The sequence below is a fragment of the Chiloscyllium plagiosum genome, unplaced genomic scaffold (genome assembly GCF_037043375.1).
Source record: "Chiloscyllium plagiosum isolate Xiang-an unplaced genomic scaffold, Cpla_swu_hap1 HiC_scaffold_44, whole genome shotgun sequence".
Lineage (NCBI taxonomy): Eukaryota > Metazoa > Chordata > Chondrichthyes > Orectolobiformes > Hemiscylliidae > Chiloscyllium > Chiloscyllium plagiosum.
Window position 1 is genome coordinate 7282222 of NW_028270182.1, and position 20416 is coordinate 7302637.

Sequence of the window (20416 nt, forward strand, 5' to 3'; positions counted from 1 at the left end):
GTGTTGTTGCTGGGTCTGGTACAGGTGAGACGGTGGAGGGCTGGAGGTGTAGGTGTTGTTGGTGGGTCCGGTACAGGTGAGATGGTGGAGGGCTGGAGGTGTTGTTGCTGGGTCTGGTACAGGTGAGATGGTGGAGGGCTGGAGGTGTTGTTGCTGGGTCTGGTACAGGTGAGACGGTGGAGGGCTGGAGGTGTAGGTGTTGTTGGTGGGTCCGGTACAGGTGAGACAGTGGAGGGCTGGAGGTGTAGGTGTTGTTGGTGGGTCTGGTACAGGTGAGATGGTGGAGGGCTGGAGGTGTTGTTGCTGGGTCTGGTACAGGTGAGACGGTGGAGGGCTGGAGGTGTAGGTGTTGTTGGTGGGTCTGGTACAGGTGAGACGGTGGAGGGCTGGAGGTGTAGGTGTTGTTGGTGGGTCCGGTACAGATGAGACGGTGGAGGGCTGGAGGTGTAGGTGTTGTTGCTGGGTCCGGTACAGGTGAGACGGTGGAGGGCTGGAGGTGTAGGTGTTGTTGCTGGGTCCGGTACAGGTGAGACGGTGGAGAGCTGGAGGTGTAGGTGTTGTTGGTGGGTCCGGTACAGGTGAGACGGTGGAGAGCTGGAGGTGTAGGTGTTGTTGGTGGGTCCGGTACAGGTGAGATGGTGGAGAGCTGGAGGTGTAGGTGTTGTTGGTGGGTCCGGTACAGGTGAGATGGTGGAGGGCTGGAGGTGTAGGTGTTGTTGCTGGGTCCGGTACAGGTGAGACGGTGGAGGGCTGGAGGTGTAGGTGTTGTTGCTGGGTCCGGTACAGGTGAGACAGTGGAGGGCTGGAGGTGTAGGTGTTGTTGCTGGGTCCGGTACAGGTGAGACAGTGGAGGGCTGGAGGTGTAGGTGTTGTTGCTGGGTCCGGTACAGGTGAGACGGTGGAGGGCTGGAGGTGTAGGTGTTGTTGCTGGGTCCGGTACAGGTGAGACGGTGGAGGGCTGGAGGTGTAGGTGTTGTTGGTGGGTCCGGTACAGGTGAGACGGTGGAGGGCTGGAGGTGGAGGTGTTGTTGGTGGGTCCGGTACAGGTGAGATGGAGGTGTTGTTGGTGGATCTGGTACAGGTGAGATGGTGGAGGGCTGGAGGTGTAGGTGTTGTTGGTGGGTCCGGTACAGGTGAGACAGTGGAGGGCTGGAGGTGTAGGTGTTGTTGGTGGGTCCGGTACAGGTGAGACAGTGGAGGGCTGGAGGTGTAGGTGTTGTTGGTGGGTCCGGTACAGGTGAGACGGTGGAGGGCTGGAGGTGTAGGTGTTGTTGGTGGGTCTGGTACAGGTGAGATGGTGGAGGGCTGGAGGTGTTGGTGTTGTTGGTGGGTCTGGTACAGGTGAGACAGTGGAGGGCTGGAGGTGTAGGTGTTGTTGGTGGGTCCAGTACAGGTGAGATGGTGGAGAGCTGGAGGTGTAGGTGTTGTTGGTGGGTCCGGTACAGGTGAGATGGTGGAGAGCTGGAGGTGTAGGTGTTGTTGGTGGGTCCGGTACAGGTGAGATGGTGGAGAGCTGGAGGTGTAGGTGTTGTTGGTGGGTCCGGTACAGGTGAGATGGTGGAGGGCTGGAGGTGTAGGTGTTGTTGCTGGGTCCGGTACAGGTGAGACAGTGGAGGGCTGGAGGTGTAGGTGTTGTTGGTGGGTCCGGTACAGGTGAGATGGTGGAGGGCTGGAGGTGTAGGTGTTGTTGGTGGGTCCGGTACAGGTGAGACGGTGGAGGGCTGGTGGTGTAGGTGTTGTTGGTGGGTCCGGTACAGGTGAGACGGTGGAGGGCTGGAGGTGTTGTTGGTGGGTCTGGTACAGGTGAGACGGTGGAGGGCTGGAGGTGTTGTTGGTGGGTCTGGTACAGGTGAGACGGTGGAGGGCTGGAGGTGGAGGTGTTGTTGGTGGATCTGGTACAGGTGAGATGGTGGAGGGCTGAAGGTGGATGTGTTGTTGGTGGGTCCGGTACAGGTGAGATGGTGGAGGGCTGGAGGTGTAGGTGTTGTTGCTGGGTCCGGTACAGGTGAGACGGTGGAGGGCTGGAGGTGTAGGTGTTGTTGCTGGGTCTGGTACAGGTGAGATGGTGGAGGGCTGGAGGTGTAGGTGTTGTTGGTGGGTCTGGTACAGGTGAGATGGTGGAGGGCTGGAGGTGTAGGTGTTGTTGCTGGGTCTGGTACAGGTGAGACGGTGGAGGGCTGGAGGTGTAGGTGTTGTTGGTGGGTCCGGTACAGGTGAGACGGTGGAGGGCTGGAGGTGTAGGTGTTGTTGGTGGGTCCGGTACAGGTGAGACGGTGGAGGGCTGGAGGTGTAGGTGTTGTTGGTGGGTCCGGTACAGGTGAGACGGTGGAGGGCTGGAGGTGTAGGTGTTGTTGGTGGGTCTGGTACAGGTGAGACGGTGGAGGGCTGGAGGTGGAGGTGTTGTTGCTGGGTCTGGTACAGGTGAGACGGTGGAGGGCTGGAGGTGTAGGTGTTGTTGCTGGGTCCGGTACAGGTGAGACGGTGGAGGGCTGGAGGTGTAGGTGTTGTTGCTGGGTCCGGTACAGGTGAGACGGTGGAGGGCTGGAGGTGTAGGTGTTGTTGGTGGGTCCGGTACAGGTGAGACGGTGGAGGGCTGGAGGTGTAGGTGTTGTTGCTGGGTCTGGTACAGGTGAGACGGTGGAGGGCTGGAGGTGTAGGTGTTGTTGGTGGGTCCGGTACAGGTGAGACGGTGGAGGGCTGGAGGTGTAGGTGTTGTTGCTGGGTCTGGTACAGGTGAGACGGTGGAGGGCTGGAGGTGTAGGTGTTGTTGCTGGGTCCGGTACAGGTGAGCCGGTGGAGGGCTGGAGGTGTAGGTGTTGTTGGTGGGTCTGGTACAGGTCTCACGATGGAGGCTGCAGGATGATGATGATGATATAAAAGAAAAAATCCACCTTTTTTACCTTATCAACCATTCAAAATGTCGAGGAGAAAGTAAGGACTGCAGATCAGAGTTGAGAGTGTGGTGCTGGAAAAGCACAGCAGGTCAGGCAGCATCCGAGGAGCAGGAGGATCGACGTTTCAGGCCTAAGCCCTTCATCAAGAATGAGGCTGATGGGCTGGGGCTGAGAGAGAAATGGTAGTGGGGTGAGGTTGAGGGGAGGTGGTTGGGAAAGTGATAGGTGGATGAAGGTGAGGGAGAAGGTGATAGGTCAGAGGGGGGAAATGATGGTCAGGGGGGCGGTGTCGTGTTGGAGGCTTGGGACTGGGATAATGTGGGGGGGAGGGGAAATGAGGAAGCTGCTGAAATCCACATTGATCCCGTGTGGTTGCAGGGTCCCAAGGCGGAATATGAGGCGTTCCTCCTCCAGGCGTCGGGCGGTAACGGTTTGGTGGTGGAGGCGGCCCAGGGCCTGCATGACGTTGACGGAGTGGGAGGGGGAGTTGGGTGCAGGTGTCAAAATGGCGCCAGCCTGTGGCAGTAGTTGAAACCTTTCACTGTTATTATTCACCGTAAAACGGCAGCGACAGTGAACCATTCAGTTCCAGTTTGCAACAAAATGAGTGGTATCCGAAACAGGCGGTGGTTAATGAGGCCAGGGCAAGTCAGTGTCACTCTTACTGGTCTAACAAACCAAATTCAGCTCCGACACCAAACTCATGGTATACTGTGGTGATTCCCACCCTCCTGTATGGCTCTGAGCTGGGGACTGTCTACAGCAGGGACCTCAAGGTGCTGGAGTGGTCCCACCAACTCTACCTGCACAAGATCCTGGAAACCCACTGGGAAGACAGACACACCCACCCTAGCCTTCTCGACTCGGCCAACATCCCCAGCATCGAGGCACTGACCCCCTGCGGCCTCCCCTCCTTGATCGGCTGCGCTGGGCTGGGCACGTCACCCGTACGACCGACACTAGACTCCCCCAGCAGGTCCTCTCCTCCCAGCTCCAGCTGGGCAGGGGGAAGCGCCTGAGGGATACCCTCCAGGCATCGCTGGCCAAGTGCAGAATTCCCACGGCCACTCAGGAATCGATGACCCCCAAGACCGTCCAGAGTGAGGGAGGAGCATCCAGGAAGGCGTCCAGCACCTTCAGACGTGCCGTTGGGAATTAGCAGAAACCGGGCGGAAACAGTGGAAGGAACACGCTGTCACCCACCCCCTTCCCATGACCACCACCTGCCCCCAGTATAACAGGGCCTGCGATAACTCCATCAGTCTGTACAGCCACCTACAGACTCACTCTGAGAGGGGAAGACAGTTATTCTCATCCATGACGAAAAATCAAAATAGAGCCTTGGGAAAAGTTGCTGGGCAGAGAGATCTGGGAGTGCAGGTCCATTGTACCCTGAAGGTAGCTGCACAGGTGGATAGAGTGGGCATATAGTATGCTAGCCTTCATTGGACGGGGTATTGAGTACAAGAGCTGGCAGGTCATGTTAAAATTGTACAAGACATTGGTTCGGCCGTGTTTAGAATACTGTGTACAATCCTGTTCACCACATTACCAAAAGGATATGGGCGCTTTGGAGAGGGTGCAGAGAAGGTTTGCGAGGATGTTGCCTGGTGTGGAAGGTGCTAGCTATGAAGAAGGGTTGAGTAGGTTAGGGTTAATTTCATTAGAAATAAAGGAGATTGGGGGGGGGGGGGGGGGGGGGACCTGATTGAGGTTTACAAAATCATGAAGGGTATAGACAGGGTGGATAGAGACAAGCTTTTTCCCAGGGTGAGGGATTCAATAACGAGAGGTCACGTGTTCAAGGTGAGAGGATAGAAGTTTAAGGGGGGATACACGCGGAAAGTATTTTACACAGAGGGTGGTAGGTGCCTGGAAGGCGTTGCCAGCAGAGTTGGTAGAGGCAGGCAAGGTAGATTCATTTAAGGTGCGTCTGGACAGATGCATGAGTAGGTGGGGAGCGGAGGGATACAGATCCTTAGGAATTGGGCGATAGGTTTAGACAGTGGATTTGGATCAGTTCAGGCTTGGAGGGCTGTTCCTGGGCTGTAAATTTTCTTTGTCCTTAATAAAAAGCCTGGGCAAATGAGGTATGTCAGGGGAGAGCAGTCTTTCCACAAATGCATTCCAATTGCTAGAATGGAACAGTGCAATTGTGTCTTCCTGCTCCTGGCTGACCAGGGATTCGGACAGAGCAGGGTCAGAGGGGTGTTGTCTCTCCCGTCAGAGACAGGCTCAACCAGTCGACTTGGAGGCGAAGGGGTTGGCTCACCTTCGGAGGAGAAGTCTGGCAGATGGACTCATTGGAGCTTTAGCAATATGAGGGGAGTGATCTTCCTGAAACACCGAGACACTGAGTGGGTTTGACAGGGTGATGGCGGCAGTGGAGTGGGGGGGGCAACTCCGGCCGGGGGAAGTGACGGAGAACTGGGCCTTCTATTTAAGACCGAGAGGAGGAGGAGGAACTTTGCCCCTCAGAGGGTCATTAGCGTTTGGAATTCTCTCTCTCCCAGAGAGCAGTGGAGGATGGCTCAGTGAATAGGCTCACGGCTATGTTAGAGAGATGTTGGGTTAACGAGTGTCAGCGTGTGGTTATGACAGGGCCAAGGCAGCAAAGCGAGGTCACGGCCACATTCAGATCAGACGTGGCTCTTACTGAACCAAAGAGCAGGCTCAAGGGGGTTGAACAAGCTAACGCTGCTTCTGTTGTGTGGATGGACTGAGAGGAGGGAGATTTAAGTATCTTTCTCCCCTATCTCCCCAAAAGGTAGAGTCAGTGATGGCGGAGCAACCCTTTCTCCCTAATCCTGAAGACATTTCCAAAAAGAGATTTTTGTTTTTTGAGCGAGTGCCCAACAGGCTAAGCCACCTGGGATAGCTGACATTGAAGTTAACAGCTGGAAATGTGTTGCTGGAAAAGCGCAGCAGGTCAGGCAGCATCCAGGGAACAGGAGAATCGACGTTTCGGGCATAAGCCCTTCTTCCTGAAGAAGGGCTTATGCCCGAAACGTCGATTCTCCTGTCCCCTGGATGCTGCGTGACCTGCTGCGCTTTTCCAGCAACACATTTCCAGCTCTGATCTCCAGCATCTGCAGACCTCACTTTCTCCTCATTGAAGTTAACAGACAAACCCTGCTGCAATGCAGCTGACTGCTACGTTCATTAATCTCAACACTCAGCCAACGTCAAATGGTACAACTTGGTAAAATCATAAAAACGCAAAGACAAAAGGGCTGCTGACAGAGACTAGGAGCAACTTGTCTTGATGGTCAGAGACTGGGAATCCTGCAGCGAGTAACTACCCACCTGAATCCCCCCACCATCAAGAAGGTATAAGTCAGTGAGGGAATACTCCCCACTTGCCCCTGGATGGGAGAAGCTCGACACCATCCAGGGACAAAGCAACCCCCGCTTGATTGACATCATATCCCCCTCCCTCCCCCACCAGCGCTCAGTAACAGCAGTGTGTACCATCTACAAGATGCCATTCACCAAAGATCCTCAGGCAGCACCTTCTAAACCCACGGCCGCTTCCATCGAGAGGGACGAGGGCAGCAGATACACAGGAACGTCACCCCGCTGCAAGTTCCCCTCTGCGCCACTCACCGCCCTGACTCGGAAATATATCGGCCGCTCTTTCCATGTCTCTGGATCAGAATCCTGACATTGTGGGTCAACCCACAGCAGGTGGACTACAGCGGTTCAAGAAGGCAGCTCACCCCCCACCTTCTCAAGGGGGCAACTAGGAACGGGTAATAAATCATGGGCCCGGCCAGTGACGCTCACATCCCGTGAGAGAATTAAAAAGGTGCTCATTCCTCACAATTGGGTCAAATGCTGGCAACTGGGACTGGATTAATTTAGGATATCTGGTCAGCATGGACGAGTTGGCCAGAAGGGTCTGTTTCTGTGCTGTATGACTAAGTTGACCAGCAGCTACAATTGCAAGTTGAAAAAGGCCGATTCCTAACGCATGATCCTTCAGCAACACTACAGAGCTTCTTAACAACTGTATCATTTCACCGGAGAGAAGATAAACCAGCTGTGGTCTGACATCGATGTTATCAGTAGGACAGGAAACTGCACACTCTTCTCTCCCAGCCCTTTACAGACTCGGCTGGGGGTTTTTGGTCAATCCAGTCCAATCCTCTTCACAGTGCTGTTTGTGAAAGTTTCCTTGCCCATCGCACTTTGTGGACTGCTCCATTCGGTGGTGGTTGCCACTTGAATACAGCCAGTCAGAAAGTAACACACTCGCTCTTGAGTGATGCGTTACAGCTAAGGAGAAATGAGTCAGGCCCACAGCCCAGCAAGGGGGGGGGGGCGACACAGAGAAACCCTGGGCTAAACCTCTCAGGTTCAAATCCAACTCCCCCTCCCACCCACATCCCCTCCTCCCACACCATTCCCTTTTGGGAATTGAAAGTGAGTCTCAGGGACAGTGACCGCACGACAACCATCAGCGATTCTCACCTTGTTCCGTTAGGTCCTACAGGGGAATGAACACTGCCACCTTTTACCGCTTCTAGCCTACACATGACTCCAGGCCCCACAGCGACATGGAAATGACGGACAGGCAACAGATGCTGGCCTTTCCAACCACACCCATGGAGGAATCTTTGGAGAAAAATGGTTAATTTGCAAGTTGTGTCAACAGCAGCCACTCTCCACCGCCTTCCCAACAGAGGGGGCGTGCTGGCTGCTAATTCGGAAAATGAAGTTCAATTGAAAATGGGGATTTAGGACTGAGCTCCTGTTATCTGACCGAAAACCGCAACGGGTTCGATGAGTGCGGGCAGACAGACATCCTGCTGATTAGAAGTTTAATCAGAGAATTAACCACAGAATCCTGACTCAGTGGAAGCAGGCTATTTGGCCCACTGAGTAAACACCAACAAGCATCCCAACGAGACCCCACCCTCCCTATCCCCGCACATCCCTGGGCACTATGGGACAATTTAGCACGGCAAATCCACCCTAACCTGCACATCCCTGGACACTATGGGACAATTTAGCACGGCAAATCCACCCTAACCTGCACATCCCTGGGCACTATGGGACAATTTAGCACGGCCAATCCACCCTAACCTGCACATCCCTGGGCACTATGGGACAATTTAACACGGCCAATCCACCCTGACCTGCACATCCCTGGGCACTATGGGACAATTTAGCACGGCCAATCCACCCTAACCTGCACATCCCTGGACACTATGGGACAATTTAACACGGCCAATCCACCCTAACCTGCACTTCCCTGGGCACTATGGGACAATTTAGCACGGCCAATCCACCCTAACCTGCACATCCCTGGACACTATGGGACAATTTAACACGGCCAATCCACCCTAACCTGCACTTCCCTGGGCACTATGGGACAATTTAACACGGCCAATCCACCCTGACCTGCACATCCCTGGGCACTATGGGACAATTTAACACGGCCAATCCACCCTAACCTGCACATCCCTGGGCACTATGGGACAATTTAACACGGCCAATCCACCCTGACCTGCACATCCCTGGGCACTATGGGACAATTTAGCACGGCCAATCCACCCTAACCTGCACATCCCTGGACACTATGGGACAATTTAACACGGCCAATCCACCCTAACCTGCACTTCCCTGGGCACTATGGGACAATTTAGCACGGCCAATCCACCCTAACCTGCACATCCCTGGGCACTATGGGACAATTTAGCACGGCCAATCCACCCTAACCTGCACATCCCTGGGCACTATGGGACAATTTAACACGGCCAATCCACCCTGACCTGCACATCCCTGGGCACTATGGGACAATTTAGCACGGCCAATCCACCCTAACCTGCACATCCCTGGGCACTATGGGACAATTTAACACGGCCAATCCACCCTGACCTGCACATCCCTGGGCACTATGGGACAATTTAGCACGGCCAATCCACCCTAACCTGCACATCCCTGGACACTATGGGACAATTTAACACGGCCAATCCACCCTCACCTGCACATCCCTGGACACTATGGGACAATTTAACACGGCCAATCCACCCTAACCTGCACATCCCCGGTCACTCTGGGACAATTTAGCACGGCCAATCCACCCTAACCTGCACATCCCTGGACACTGTGGGACAATTTAGCATGGCCAATCCACCCTAACCTGCACATCCCTGGACACTATGGGACAATTTAGCACGGCCAATCCACCCTAACCTGCACGTCCCTGGGCACTATGGGACAATTTAGCACTGCCAATCCACCCTAACCTGCACATCCCTGGGCACTATGGGACAATTTAGCACGGCCAATCCACCCTAACCTGCACATCCCTGGACACTATGGGACAATTTAACACGGCCAATCCACCCTAACCTGCACTTCCCTGGGCACTATGGGACAATTTAACACGGCCAATCCACCCTGACCTGCACATCCCTGGGCACTATGGGACAATTTAACACGGCCAATCCACCCTAACCTGCACATCCCTGGGCACTATGGGACAATTTAACACGGCCAATCCACCCTGACCTGCACATCCCTGGGCACTATGGGACAATTTAGCACGGCCAATCCACCCTAACCTGCACATCCCTGGACACTATGGGACAATTTAACACGGCCAATCCACCCTAACCTGCACTTCCCTGGGCACTATGGGACAATTTAGCACGGCCAATCCACCCTAACCTGCACATCCCTGGGCACTATGGGACAATTTAGCACGGCCAATCCACCCTAACCTGCACATCCCTGGGCACTATGGGACAATTTAACACGGCCAATCCACCCTGACCTGCACATCCCTGGGCACTATGGGACAATTTAGCACGGCCAATCCACCCTAACCTGCACATCCCTGGGCACTATGGGACAATTTAACACGGCCAATCCACCCTGACCTGCACATCCCTGGGCACTATGGGACAATTTAGCACGGCCAATCCACCCTAACCTGCACATCCCTGGACACTATGGGACAATTTAACACGGCCAATCCACCCTCACCTGCACATCCCTGGACACTATGGGACAATTTAACACGGCCAATCCACCCTAACCTGCACATCCCCGGTCACTCTGGGACAATTTAGCACGGCCAATCCACCCTAACCTGCACATCCCTGGACACTGTGGGACAATTTAGCATGGCCAATCCACCCTAACCTGCACATCCCTGGACACTATGGGACAATTTAGCACGGCCAATCCACCCTAACCTGCACGTCCCTGGGCACTATGGGACAATTTAGCACTGCCAATCCACCCTAACCTGCACATCCCTGGGCACTATGGGACAATTTAGCACTGCCAATCCACCCTAACCTGCACATCCCTGGGCACTATGGGACAGTTTAGCACGGCTGGTTCATCTAACCTGCACATCTTTGGACTGTGGGAGGAAACTGGAGCACCCGGAGGAAACGCATGCAGACACCGGGAGAATGTGCAAACTCCACACAGAGTCACCCGAGACAGGAATCGCACCTGTGCCCTGGTGCCATGAGGCAGCAGTACTAACCACTGAACCACTGAGCTGCACACTTGTTGAGGATTCCCTCTCAGGTTCAAATCCAACCACCCCAACCGCTCTTCCCACACAATTCCCTTTCGAGATTTGAAAGTGAGTCTCAGGGACGATGACTCCAGACGCAGAGCGACATAGAAATGAAGGACAGCAACAGATACTGGCCTTTCAAACCACACTCATGCAAGAATCGATGGAAAGAGGTTGTATCGCAAGTTCCGTCAACAGCAGCTACTCTTCACTCCATTCCCAAGTGAGGGGGGGGGGGGGGGGGGGTGGAGTCGCCGGACTCCAAACGTGGACTTGGCTTTCTGCTCACAGAGGCTGTCTGATTTTTGTTAAGGCCAGCAGAGTGAGGTTTATCAGCTTGGTCCCACAGTACAGTTGGTCTCAGAGCCCGCCCATGTCACGGAACGGAGGCTCTGCATGGTCTGGGGTAGCAGGAAACCAGGAGGGAATTTGGTGCAGGTCTCCTCGCGGATCGATACACCCAGCAGGAGTTGGTTCAGCAACCTGGGAGCGTGAGGAAATCCAAGCTGCCAGAATTAAAATGGACGCTATAGCATCTTTAGCAGCTTCTCAAACTCCACACCAGATTGGAGAGACCCTAACCTGTATTACCAGGGAGGAGGAAAGGACAGGGTCCCCCATAAAAAGGAGCGTGCATGGTGTTTAAGTATTAGAAAGATGGGTTACGTAGCAAGTTTAAAATCTGATCCGTTCTAGACTAGTGTCCTGTTGTGACCTATAAAGAGACAGAACATACTCGACCTTCTGTAGGCCCGAGAGTCAGGGTTCAAAGCCACGCCTTGCTTCCACACCCTGGGAGACTGCCGAGTATAAAACTGATAGCCTTTCCGATTACCATAGTCCAGTTTGGCACAGGCACACTTTTCCCAATTCCAGACGGGGTCCGGGAGGGATGAGCAACACCGCGCGAGGTCAGAGTTCAGCAGCGTCATGACGGGTCTCGTCACCCTCCGACCTGTCTCCTTCTCCGGGTTTGCCATCTGCCTGCGCCCCCTGCTCCTCCTCCTCCTGGCTCTCGGCTGTGTCGCCCTTGCGGCCTTTCCACACTTCGGTCAGGCACTCTGCAGACCGGGAGGGAGAGATGGGGACGGTCAAGTGGGGGAACGGTTACGGCAGACAGTGGGGGATACGAGACCTCAGCGTCACAGAAAGTGTGTGTGTGTGTGTCTGTGTGTGTATTGGGGGTGGGGGGGGGGGGGGGTGGGGTGGGGAAGAGCTGCCGCCTACAGGCTGACAGCTTCCTGGAAGTTTTAACCGTGTGACTGCAAGTGCACGTTTCCCCCCTTCACCTGCTCAAAGAGCCTTTTCGGTAAGAAACAAATTGCTGGAGAAACTCAGCAGGTCTGGCAGCATGTGGGGAGAGAAAGCGGACTTAACGTTTTGAGTCCAGCTGTAGAGTCATCCAGCATGGAAACAGACCCTTCAGCCCAACCAGTCTGTGCTAACCACAATCCCAAACTAAACTAGTGCTAGCTGCCTGCTCCTGGCCCGTATCCCTCCAAACCTTTCCTATTCATGAACTTATCCAAGTGTCTTTTAAATGGTGTATAACTGTCCCCTCATCCACCACTTCCTCAGGAAGGTCATTTCACACACAGACACACAGAGACACTTTTACACTCTGTGTAAAAGGTTGCCCCACGTCCCTTTAAAATCTCTCTCCGCTCACCTTGAAAATGTCCCCCCTCGTCTTGAAGCCCCCCACCCTAGGGAAGACAGCTACCATTAACCCTCTCTAGGGTCACCCCCACCAACCTCCAACTCTCCGGTGAAGAAAGTCCCAGCCTATCCAGCCTCTCCGTGTAACCCAAACCCTCCATTCCCTGGGAAATCTCTTCTGAGCCCTCTCCAGTTTAATAATCTCCTCCCTATAACAGGGCGACCAGAACTGGATACAGTTCTCCAGAAGAGGCCTCACCAATGTCCTGTACAACCTCAACATCACGTCCCAACTCTGAAGGATCACTGGACTCGAAACTTTAACTCTGCTTTCCTCCCACAGACCTGCTGAGTTTTTCCAGCATCTCTATTTCCGTTTCAGATCTCAGTTCTTTCTAATATTCTAGTCGTTTCTTCTTCATTGCATTGTAAAATAAATTACTTTAAAGTCTCTGATGAAGTGTCTTCTGGGGTGGCGGGATTGCTCCCAACAGCGTCCTAGCCGTGAATCTTGTAACTGCTGGGCAGTCCAGGGCAAGACAGGGAGCCTGGGGAGTGGGACTTCCAACTTTACAAGATAACTTTTTAAACTGGGATTTGTGTAAACCTGACAAGTGTGCGGGGAGAGTCACAGTAATCGAGAGCACTTTCCTTTACTATGGAAGGAGGTATTGATGGGGAGAAAAGGGATTGGTATAGTTTTTAAAAAAAATCAAAACAGACACAGTTGTTATAATAATGGCACCATCTCTCCCACACAATCACAAGAACGGCGGTCTCAATTAAACGCTTCCCAGGAGGGTTGGAAGCACCATCAATCGAAGGTTACCAATACAGAGAGTCCCTACAGTGTGGAAACAGGCCATTTGACCCAACAAATCCACACCGACCCTCCAAAGAGTAACCCACCCAAACCCATTCTCCTACCCTATTACTCTACATTTATCTCTGACTAATGCACCTAACCCTCACATCCCTGGGCACTATGGGACAATTTAGCACGGCCAATCCCCCCTAACCTGCCCATCCCTGGGCACTATGGGACAATTTAGCACGGCCAATCCCCCCTAACCTGCACATCCCTGGACACTATGGGACAATTTAGCACGGCCAATCCCCCCTAACCTGCACATCCCTGGACACTATGGGACAATTTAGCACGGCCAATCCCCCCTAACCTGCACATCCCTGGACACTATGGGACAATTTAGCACGGCCAATCCACCCTAACCTGCACATCCCTGGGCACTATGGGACAATTTAGCACGGCCAATCCCCCCTAACCTGCACATCCCTGGGCACTATGGGACAATTTAGCACGGCCAATCCACCCTAACCTGCACATCCCTGGGCACTATGGGACAATTTAGCACGGCCAATCCACCCGAACCCTCACATCCCTGGGCACTATGGGACAATTTAGCATGGCCAATCCACCCTAACCTGCACATCCCCGGGCACTATGGGACAATTTAGCACGGCCAATCCACCCTAACCTGCACATCCCTGGGCACTATGGGACAATTTAGCACGGCCAATCCCCCCTAACCTGCACATCCCTGGGCACTATGGGACAATTTAGCACGGCCAATCCCCCCTAACCTGCACATCCCTGGGCACTATGGGGCAATTTAGCACGGCCAATCCCCCCTAACCTGCACATCGCTGGGCACTATGGGACAATTTAGCACGGCCAATCCCCCCTAACCTGCACATCCCTGGGCACTATGGGACAATTTAGCACGGCCAATTACCCTAACCTGCACATCCCTGGGCACTATGGGGCAATTTAGCACGGCCAATCCCCCCTAACCTGCACAACCCTGGGCACTATGGGACAGTTTAGCACGGCCAATCCACCCTAACCTGCACATCCCTGAGCACTATGGGGCAATTTAGCACGGCCAATCCTCCCTAACCTGCACATCCCTGGGCACTATGGGACAATTTAGCACAACCAATCCCCCCTAACCTGCACATCCCTGGGCACTATGGGGCAATTTAGCACGGCCAATCCCCCCTAACCTGCACATCCCTGGGCACTATGGGACAATTTAGCACGGCGGGTTCCCTAACCTGCACATCCCTGGGCACTATGGGACAGTTTAGCATGGCCAATCCACCCTAACCTGCACATCCCTGGGCACTATGGGACAGTTTAGCACGGCCAATCCACCCTAACCTGCACATCCCTGGGCACTATGGGACAGTTTAGCACGGCCAATCCACCCTAACCTGCACAGCCCTGGGCACTATGGGACAGTTTAGCATGGTCAATCCACCCTAACCTGCACATCCCTGGGCACTATGGGACAATTTAGCACGGCCGGTTCCCTAACCTGCACATCCCTGGCACTATGGGACAATTTAGCAAGGCCAATCCACCCTAATCTGCACATCCCTGGGCACTATGGGACAATTTAGCACGGCCGGTTCCCTAACCTGCACATCCCTGGGCACTATGGGACAATTTAGCACGGCCAATCCACCCTAACCTGCACATCCCTGGGCACTATGGGACAATTTAGCACGGCCAATCCACTCTAACCTGCACATCCCTGGGGACTATGGGACAGTTTTGCACGGCCAATCCACCCTAACCTGCACATCCCTGGGCACTATGGGACAATTTAGCACGGCCAATCCACCCTAACCTGCACATCCCAGGGCACTATGGGACAATTTAGCACGGCCAATCCACCCTAACCTGCACATCCCTGGGCACTATGGGACAGTTTAGCACGGCCAATCCACCCTAACCTGCACATCCCTGGACACTATGGGACAATTTAGCACGGCCAATCCACCCTAACCTGCACATCCCTGGGCACTATGGGACAATTTAGCACGGCCAATCCACCCTAACCTGCACATCCCTGGGCACTATGGGACAGTTTAGCACGGCCAATCCACCCTAACCTGCACATCCCTGGGCACTATGGGACAGTTTAGCACGGCCAATCCACCCTAACCTGCACATCCCTGGACACTATGGGACAATTTAGCACGGCCAATCCACCCTAACCTGCACTTCCCTGGGCACTATGGGACAATTTAGCACGGCCAATCCCCCCTAACCTGCACATCCCTGGGCACTATGGGACAATTTAGCACGGCCAATCCACCCTAACCTGCACATCCCTGGGCACTATGGGACAATTTAGCACGGCCAGTCCACCCTAACCTGCACATCCCTGGGCACTATGGGACAATTTAGCACGGCCGGTTCCCTAACCTGCACATCCCTGGACACTATGGGACAATTTAACACGGCCAATCCACCCTAACCTGCACTTCCCTGGGCACTATGGGACAATTTAGCACGGCCAATCCACCCTAACCTGCACATCCCTGGACACTATGGGACAATTTAACACGGCCAATCCACCCTAACCTGCACTTCCCTGGGCACTATGGGACAATTTAACACGGCCAATCCACCCTGACCTGCACATCCCTGGGCACTATGGGACAATTTAACACGGCCAATCCACCCTAACCTGCACATCCCTGGGCACTATGGGACAATTTAACACGGCCAATCCACCCTGACCTGCACATCCCTGGGCACTATGGGACAATTTAGCACAGCCAATCCACCCTAACCTGCACATCCCTGGACACTATGGGACAATTTAACACGGCCAATCCACCCTAACCTGCACTTCCCTGGGCACTATGGGACAATTTAGCACGGCCAATCCACCCTAACCTGCACATCCCTGGGCACTATGGGACAATTTAGCACGGCCAATCCACCCTAACCTGCACATCCCTGGGCACTATGGGACAATTTAACACGGCCAATCCACCCTGACCTGCACATCCCTGGGCACTATGGGACAATTTAGCACGGCCAATCCACCCTAACCTGCACATCCCTGGGCACTATGGGACAATTTAACACGGCCAATCCACCCTGACCTGCACATCCCTGGGCACTATGGGACAATTTAACACGGCCAATCCACCCTGACCTGCACATCCCTGGGCACTATGGGACAATTTAACACGGCCAATCCACCCTAACCTGCACATCCCTGGGCACTATGGGACAATTTAACACGGCCAATCCACCCTGACCTGCACATCCCTGGGCACTATGGGACAATTTAGCACAGCCAATCCACCCTAACCTGCACATCCCTGGACACTATGGGACAATTTAACACGGCCAATCCACCCTAACCTGCACTTCCCTGGGCACTATGGGACAATTTAGCACGGCCAATCCACCCTAACCTGCACATCCCTGGGCACTATGGGACAATTTAGCACGGCCAATCCACCCTAACCTGCACATCCCTGGGCACTATGGGACAATTTAACACGGCCAATCCACCCTGACCTGCACATCCCTGGGCACTATGGGACAATTTAGCACGGCCAATCCACCCTAACCTGCACATCCCTGGGCACTATGGGACAATTTAACACGGCCAATCCACCCTGACCTGCACATCCCTGGGCACTATGGGACAATTTAGCACGGCCAATCCACCCTAACCTGCACATCCCTGGACACTATGGGACAATTTAACACGGCCAATCCACCCTCACCTGCACATCCCTGGACACTATGGGACAATTTAACACGGCCAATCCACCCTAACCTGCACATCCCCGGTCACTCTGGGACAATTTAGCACGGCCAATCCACCCTAACCTGCACATCCCTGGACACTGTGGGACAATTTAGCATGGCCAATCCACCCTAACCTGCACATCCCTGGACACTATGGGACAATTTAGCACGGCCAATCCACCCTAACCTGCACGTCCCTGGGCACTATGGGACAATTTAGCACTGCCAATCCACCCTAACCTGCACATCCCTGGGCACTATGGGACAATTTAGCACTGCCAATCCACCCTAACCTGCACATCCCTGGGCACTATGGGACAGTTTAGCACGGCTGGTTCATCTAACCTGCACATCTTTGGACTGTGGGAGGAAACTGGAGCACCCGGAGGAAACGCATGCAGACACCGGGAGAATGTGCAAACTCCACACAGAGTCACCCGAGACAGGAATCGCACCTGTGCCCTGGTGCCATGAGGCAGCAGTACTAACCACTGAACCACTGAGCTGCACACTTGTTGAGGATTCCCTCTCAGGTTCAAATCCAACCACCCCAACCGCTCTTCCCACACAATTCCCTTTCGAGATTTGAAAGTGAGTCTCAGGGACGATGACTCCAGACGCAGAGCGACATAGAAATGAAGGACAGCAACAGATACTGGCCTTTCAAACCACACTCATGCAAGAATCGATGGAAAGAGGTTGTATCGCAAGTTCCGTCAACAGCAGCTACTCTTCACTCCATTCCCAAGTGAGGGGGGGGGGGGGGGTGGAGTCGCCGGACTCCAAACGTGGACTTGGCTTTCTGCTCACAGAGGCTGTCTGATTTTTGTTAAGGCCAGCAGAGTGAGGTTTATCAGCTTGGTCCCACAGTACAGTTGGTCTCAGAGCCCGCCCATGTCACGGAACGGAGGCTCTGCATGGTCTGGGGTAGCAGGAAACCAGGAGGGAATTTGGTGCAGGTCTCCTCGCGGATCGATACACCCAGCAGGAGTTGGTTCAGCAACCTGGGAGCGTGAGGAAATCCAAGCTGCCAGAATTAAAATGGACGCTATAGCATCTTTAGCAGCTTCTCAAACTCCACACCAGATTGGAGAGACCCTAACCTGTATTACCAGGGAGGAGGAAAGGACAGGGTCCCCCATAAAAAGGAGCGTGCATGGTGTTTAAGTATTAGAAAGATGGGTTACGTAGCAAGTTTAAAATCTGATCCGTTCTAGACTAGTGTCCTGTTGTGACCTATAAAGAGACAGAACATACTCGACCTTCTGTAGGCCCGAGAGTCAGGGTTCAAAGCCACGCCTTGCTTCCACACCCTGGGAGACTGCCGAGTATAAAACTGATAGCCTTTCCGATTACCATAGTCCAGTTTGGCACAGGCACACTTTTCCCAATTCCAGACGGGGTCCGGGAGGGATGAGCAACACCGCGCGAGGTCAGAGTTCAGCAGCGTCATGACGGGTCTCGTCACCCTCCGACCTGTCTCCTTCTCCGGGTTTGCCATCTGCCTGCGCCCCCTGCTCCTCCTCCTCCTGGCTCTCGGCTGTGTCGCCCTTGCGGCCTTTCCACACTTCGGTCAGGCACTCTGCAGACCGGGAGGGAGAGATGGGGACGGTCAAGTGGGGGAACGGTTACGGCAGACAGTGGGGGATACGAGACCTCAGCGTCACAGAAAGTGTGTGTGTGTGTGTCTGTGTGTGTATTGGGGGTGGGGGGGGGGGGGTGGGGTGGGGAAGAGCTGCCGCCTACAGGCTGACAGCTTCCTGGAAGTTTTAACCGTGTGACTGCAAGTGCACGTTTCCCCCCTCCACCTGCTCAAAGAGCCTTTTCGGTAAGAAACAAATTGCTGGAGAAACTCAGCAGGTCTGGCAGCACGTGCGGAGAGAAAGCGGACTTAACGTTTTGAGTCCAGCTGTAGAGTCATCCAGCATGGAAACAGACCCTTCAGCCCAACCAGTCTGTGCTAACCACAATCCCAAACTAAACTAGTGCCAGCTGCCTGCTCCTGGCCCGTATCCCTCCAAACCTTTCCTATTCATGAACTTATCCAAGTGTCTTTTAAATGGTGTATAACTGTCCCCTCATCCACCACTTCCTCAGGAAGGTCATTTCACACACAGACACACAGAGACACTTTTACACTCTGTGTAAAAGGTTGCCCCACGTCCCTTTAAAATCTCTCTCCGCTCACCTTGAAAATGTCCCCCCTCGTCTTGAAGCCCCCCACCCTAGGGAAGACAGCTACCATTAACCCTCTCTAGGGTCACCCCCACCAACCTCCAACTCTCCGGTGAAGAAAGTCCCAGCCTATCCAGCCTCTCCGTGTAACCCAAACCCTCCATTCCCTGGGAAATCTCTTCTGAGCCCTCTCCAGTTTAATAATCTCCTCCCTATAACAGGGCGACCAGAACTGGATACAGTTCTCCAGAAGAGGCCTCACCAATGTCCTGTACAACCTCAACATCACGTCCCAACTCTGAAGGATCACTGGACTCGAAACTTTAACTCTGCTTTCCTCCCACAGACCTGCTGAGTTTTTCCAGCATCTCTATTTCCGTTTCAGATCTCAGTTCTTTCTAATATTCTAGTTGTTTCTTCTTCATTGCATTGTAAAATAAATTACTTTAAAGTCTCTGATGAAGTGTCTTCTGGGGTGGCGGGATTGCTCCCAACAGCGTCCTAGCCGTGAATCTTGTAACTGCTGGGCAGTCCAGGGCAAGAAAGGGAGCCTGGGGAGTGGGACTTCCAACTTTACAAGATAACTTTTTAAACTGGGATTTGTGTAAACCTGACAAGTGTGCGGGGAGAGTCACAGTAATCGAGAGCACTTTCCTTTACTATGGAAGGAGGTATTGATGGGGAGAAAAGGGATTGGTATCGTTTTTTAAAAAAATCAAAACAGACACAGTTGTTATAATAATGGCACCATCTCTCCCACACAATCACAAGAACGGCGGTCTCAATTAAACGCTTCCCAGGAGGGTTGGAAGCACCATCAATTGAAGGTTACCAATACAGAGAGTCCCTACAGTGTGGAAACAGGCCATTTGACCCAACAAGTCCACAATGACACTCCAAAGAGTAACCCACCCAAACCCATTCTCCTACCCTATTACTCTACATTTATCTCTGACTAATGCACCTAACCCTCACATCCCTGGACACTATGGGACAATTTAGCACGGCCAATCCCCCCTAACCTGCACATCCCTGGGCACTATGGGACAATTTAGCACGGCCAATCCACCCGAACCCTCACATCCCTGGGCACTATGGGACAATTTAGCACGGCCAATCCACGCTAACCTGCACATCCCTGAGCACTATGGGGCAATTTAGCACGGCCAATCCTCCCTAACCTGCACATCCCTGGGCACTATGGGACAATTTAGCACAACCAATCCCCCCTAACCTGCACATCCCTGGGCACTATGGGACAATTTAGCACGGCCAATCCCCCCTAACCTGCACATCCCTGGGCACTATGGGACAATTTAGCACGGCGGGTTCCCTAACCTGCACATCCCTGGGCACTATGGGACAGTTTAGCACGGCCAATCCACCCTAACCTGCACATCCCTGGGCACTATGGGACAGTTTAGCACGGCCAATCCACCCTAACCTGCACATCCCTGGGCACTATGGGACAGTTTAGCACGGCCAATCCACCCTAACCTGCACATCCCTGGGCACTATGGGACAGTTTAGCATGGCCAATCCACCCTAACCTGCACA

At 53.8% G+C, this 20416-nt stretch overlaps 1 protein-coding gene across 3 annotated transcripts in view; it reads right to left on the reverse strand.

Moving 5' to 3' along the window:
- cnpy4 (canopy FGF signaling regulator 4) overlaps positions 1-20416 on the reverse strand; it is a 45402-nt gene that overhangs the window by 7411 nt on the left and 17575 nt on the right. The window contains exon 6 of one of the 3 annotated variants that reach the window (XM_043683668.2): positions 16273-18266. The exons of 1 other annotated variant lie outside the window; for it this stretch is intronic. In XM_043683668.2, the coding sequence (XP_043539603.2) occupies positions 18118-18266 (149 nt within the window). In that variant the 3' untranslated portion in view covers positions 16273-18117. Of the gene's footprint in view, positions 1-16272; positions 18267-19382; positions 19519-20416 lie in introns of those variants that run through there. One more of the 3 variants, XM_087982972.1, reaches the window with a different exon arrangement.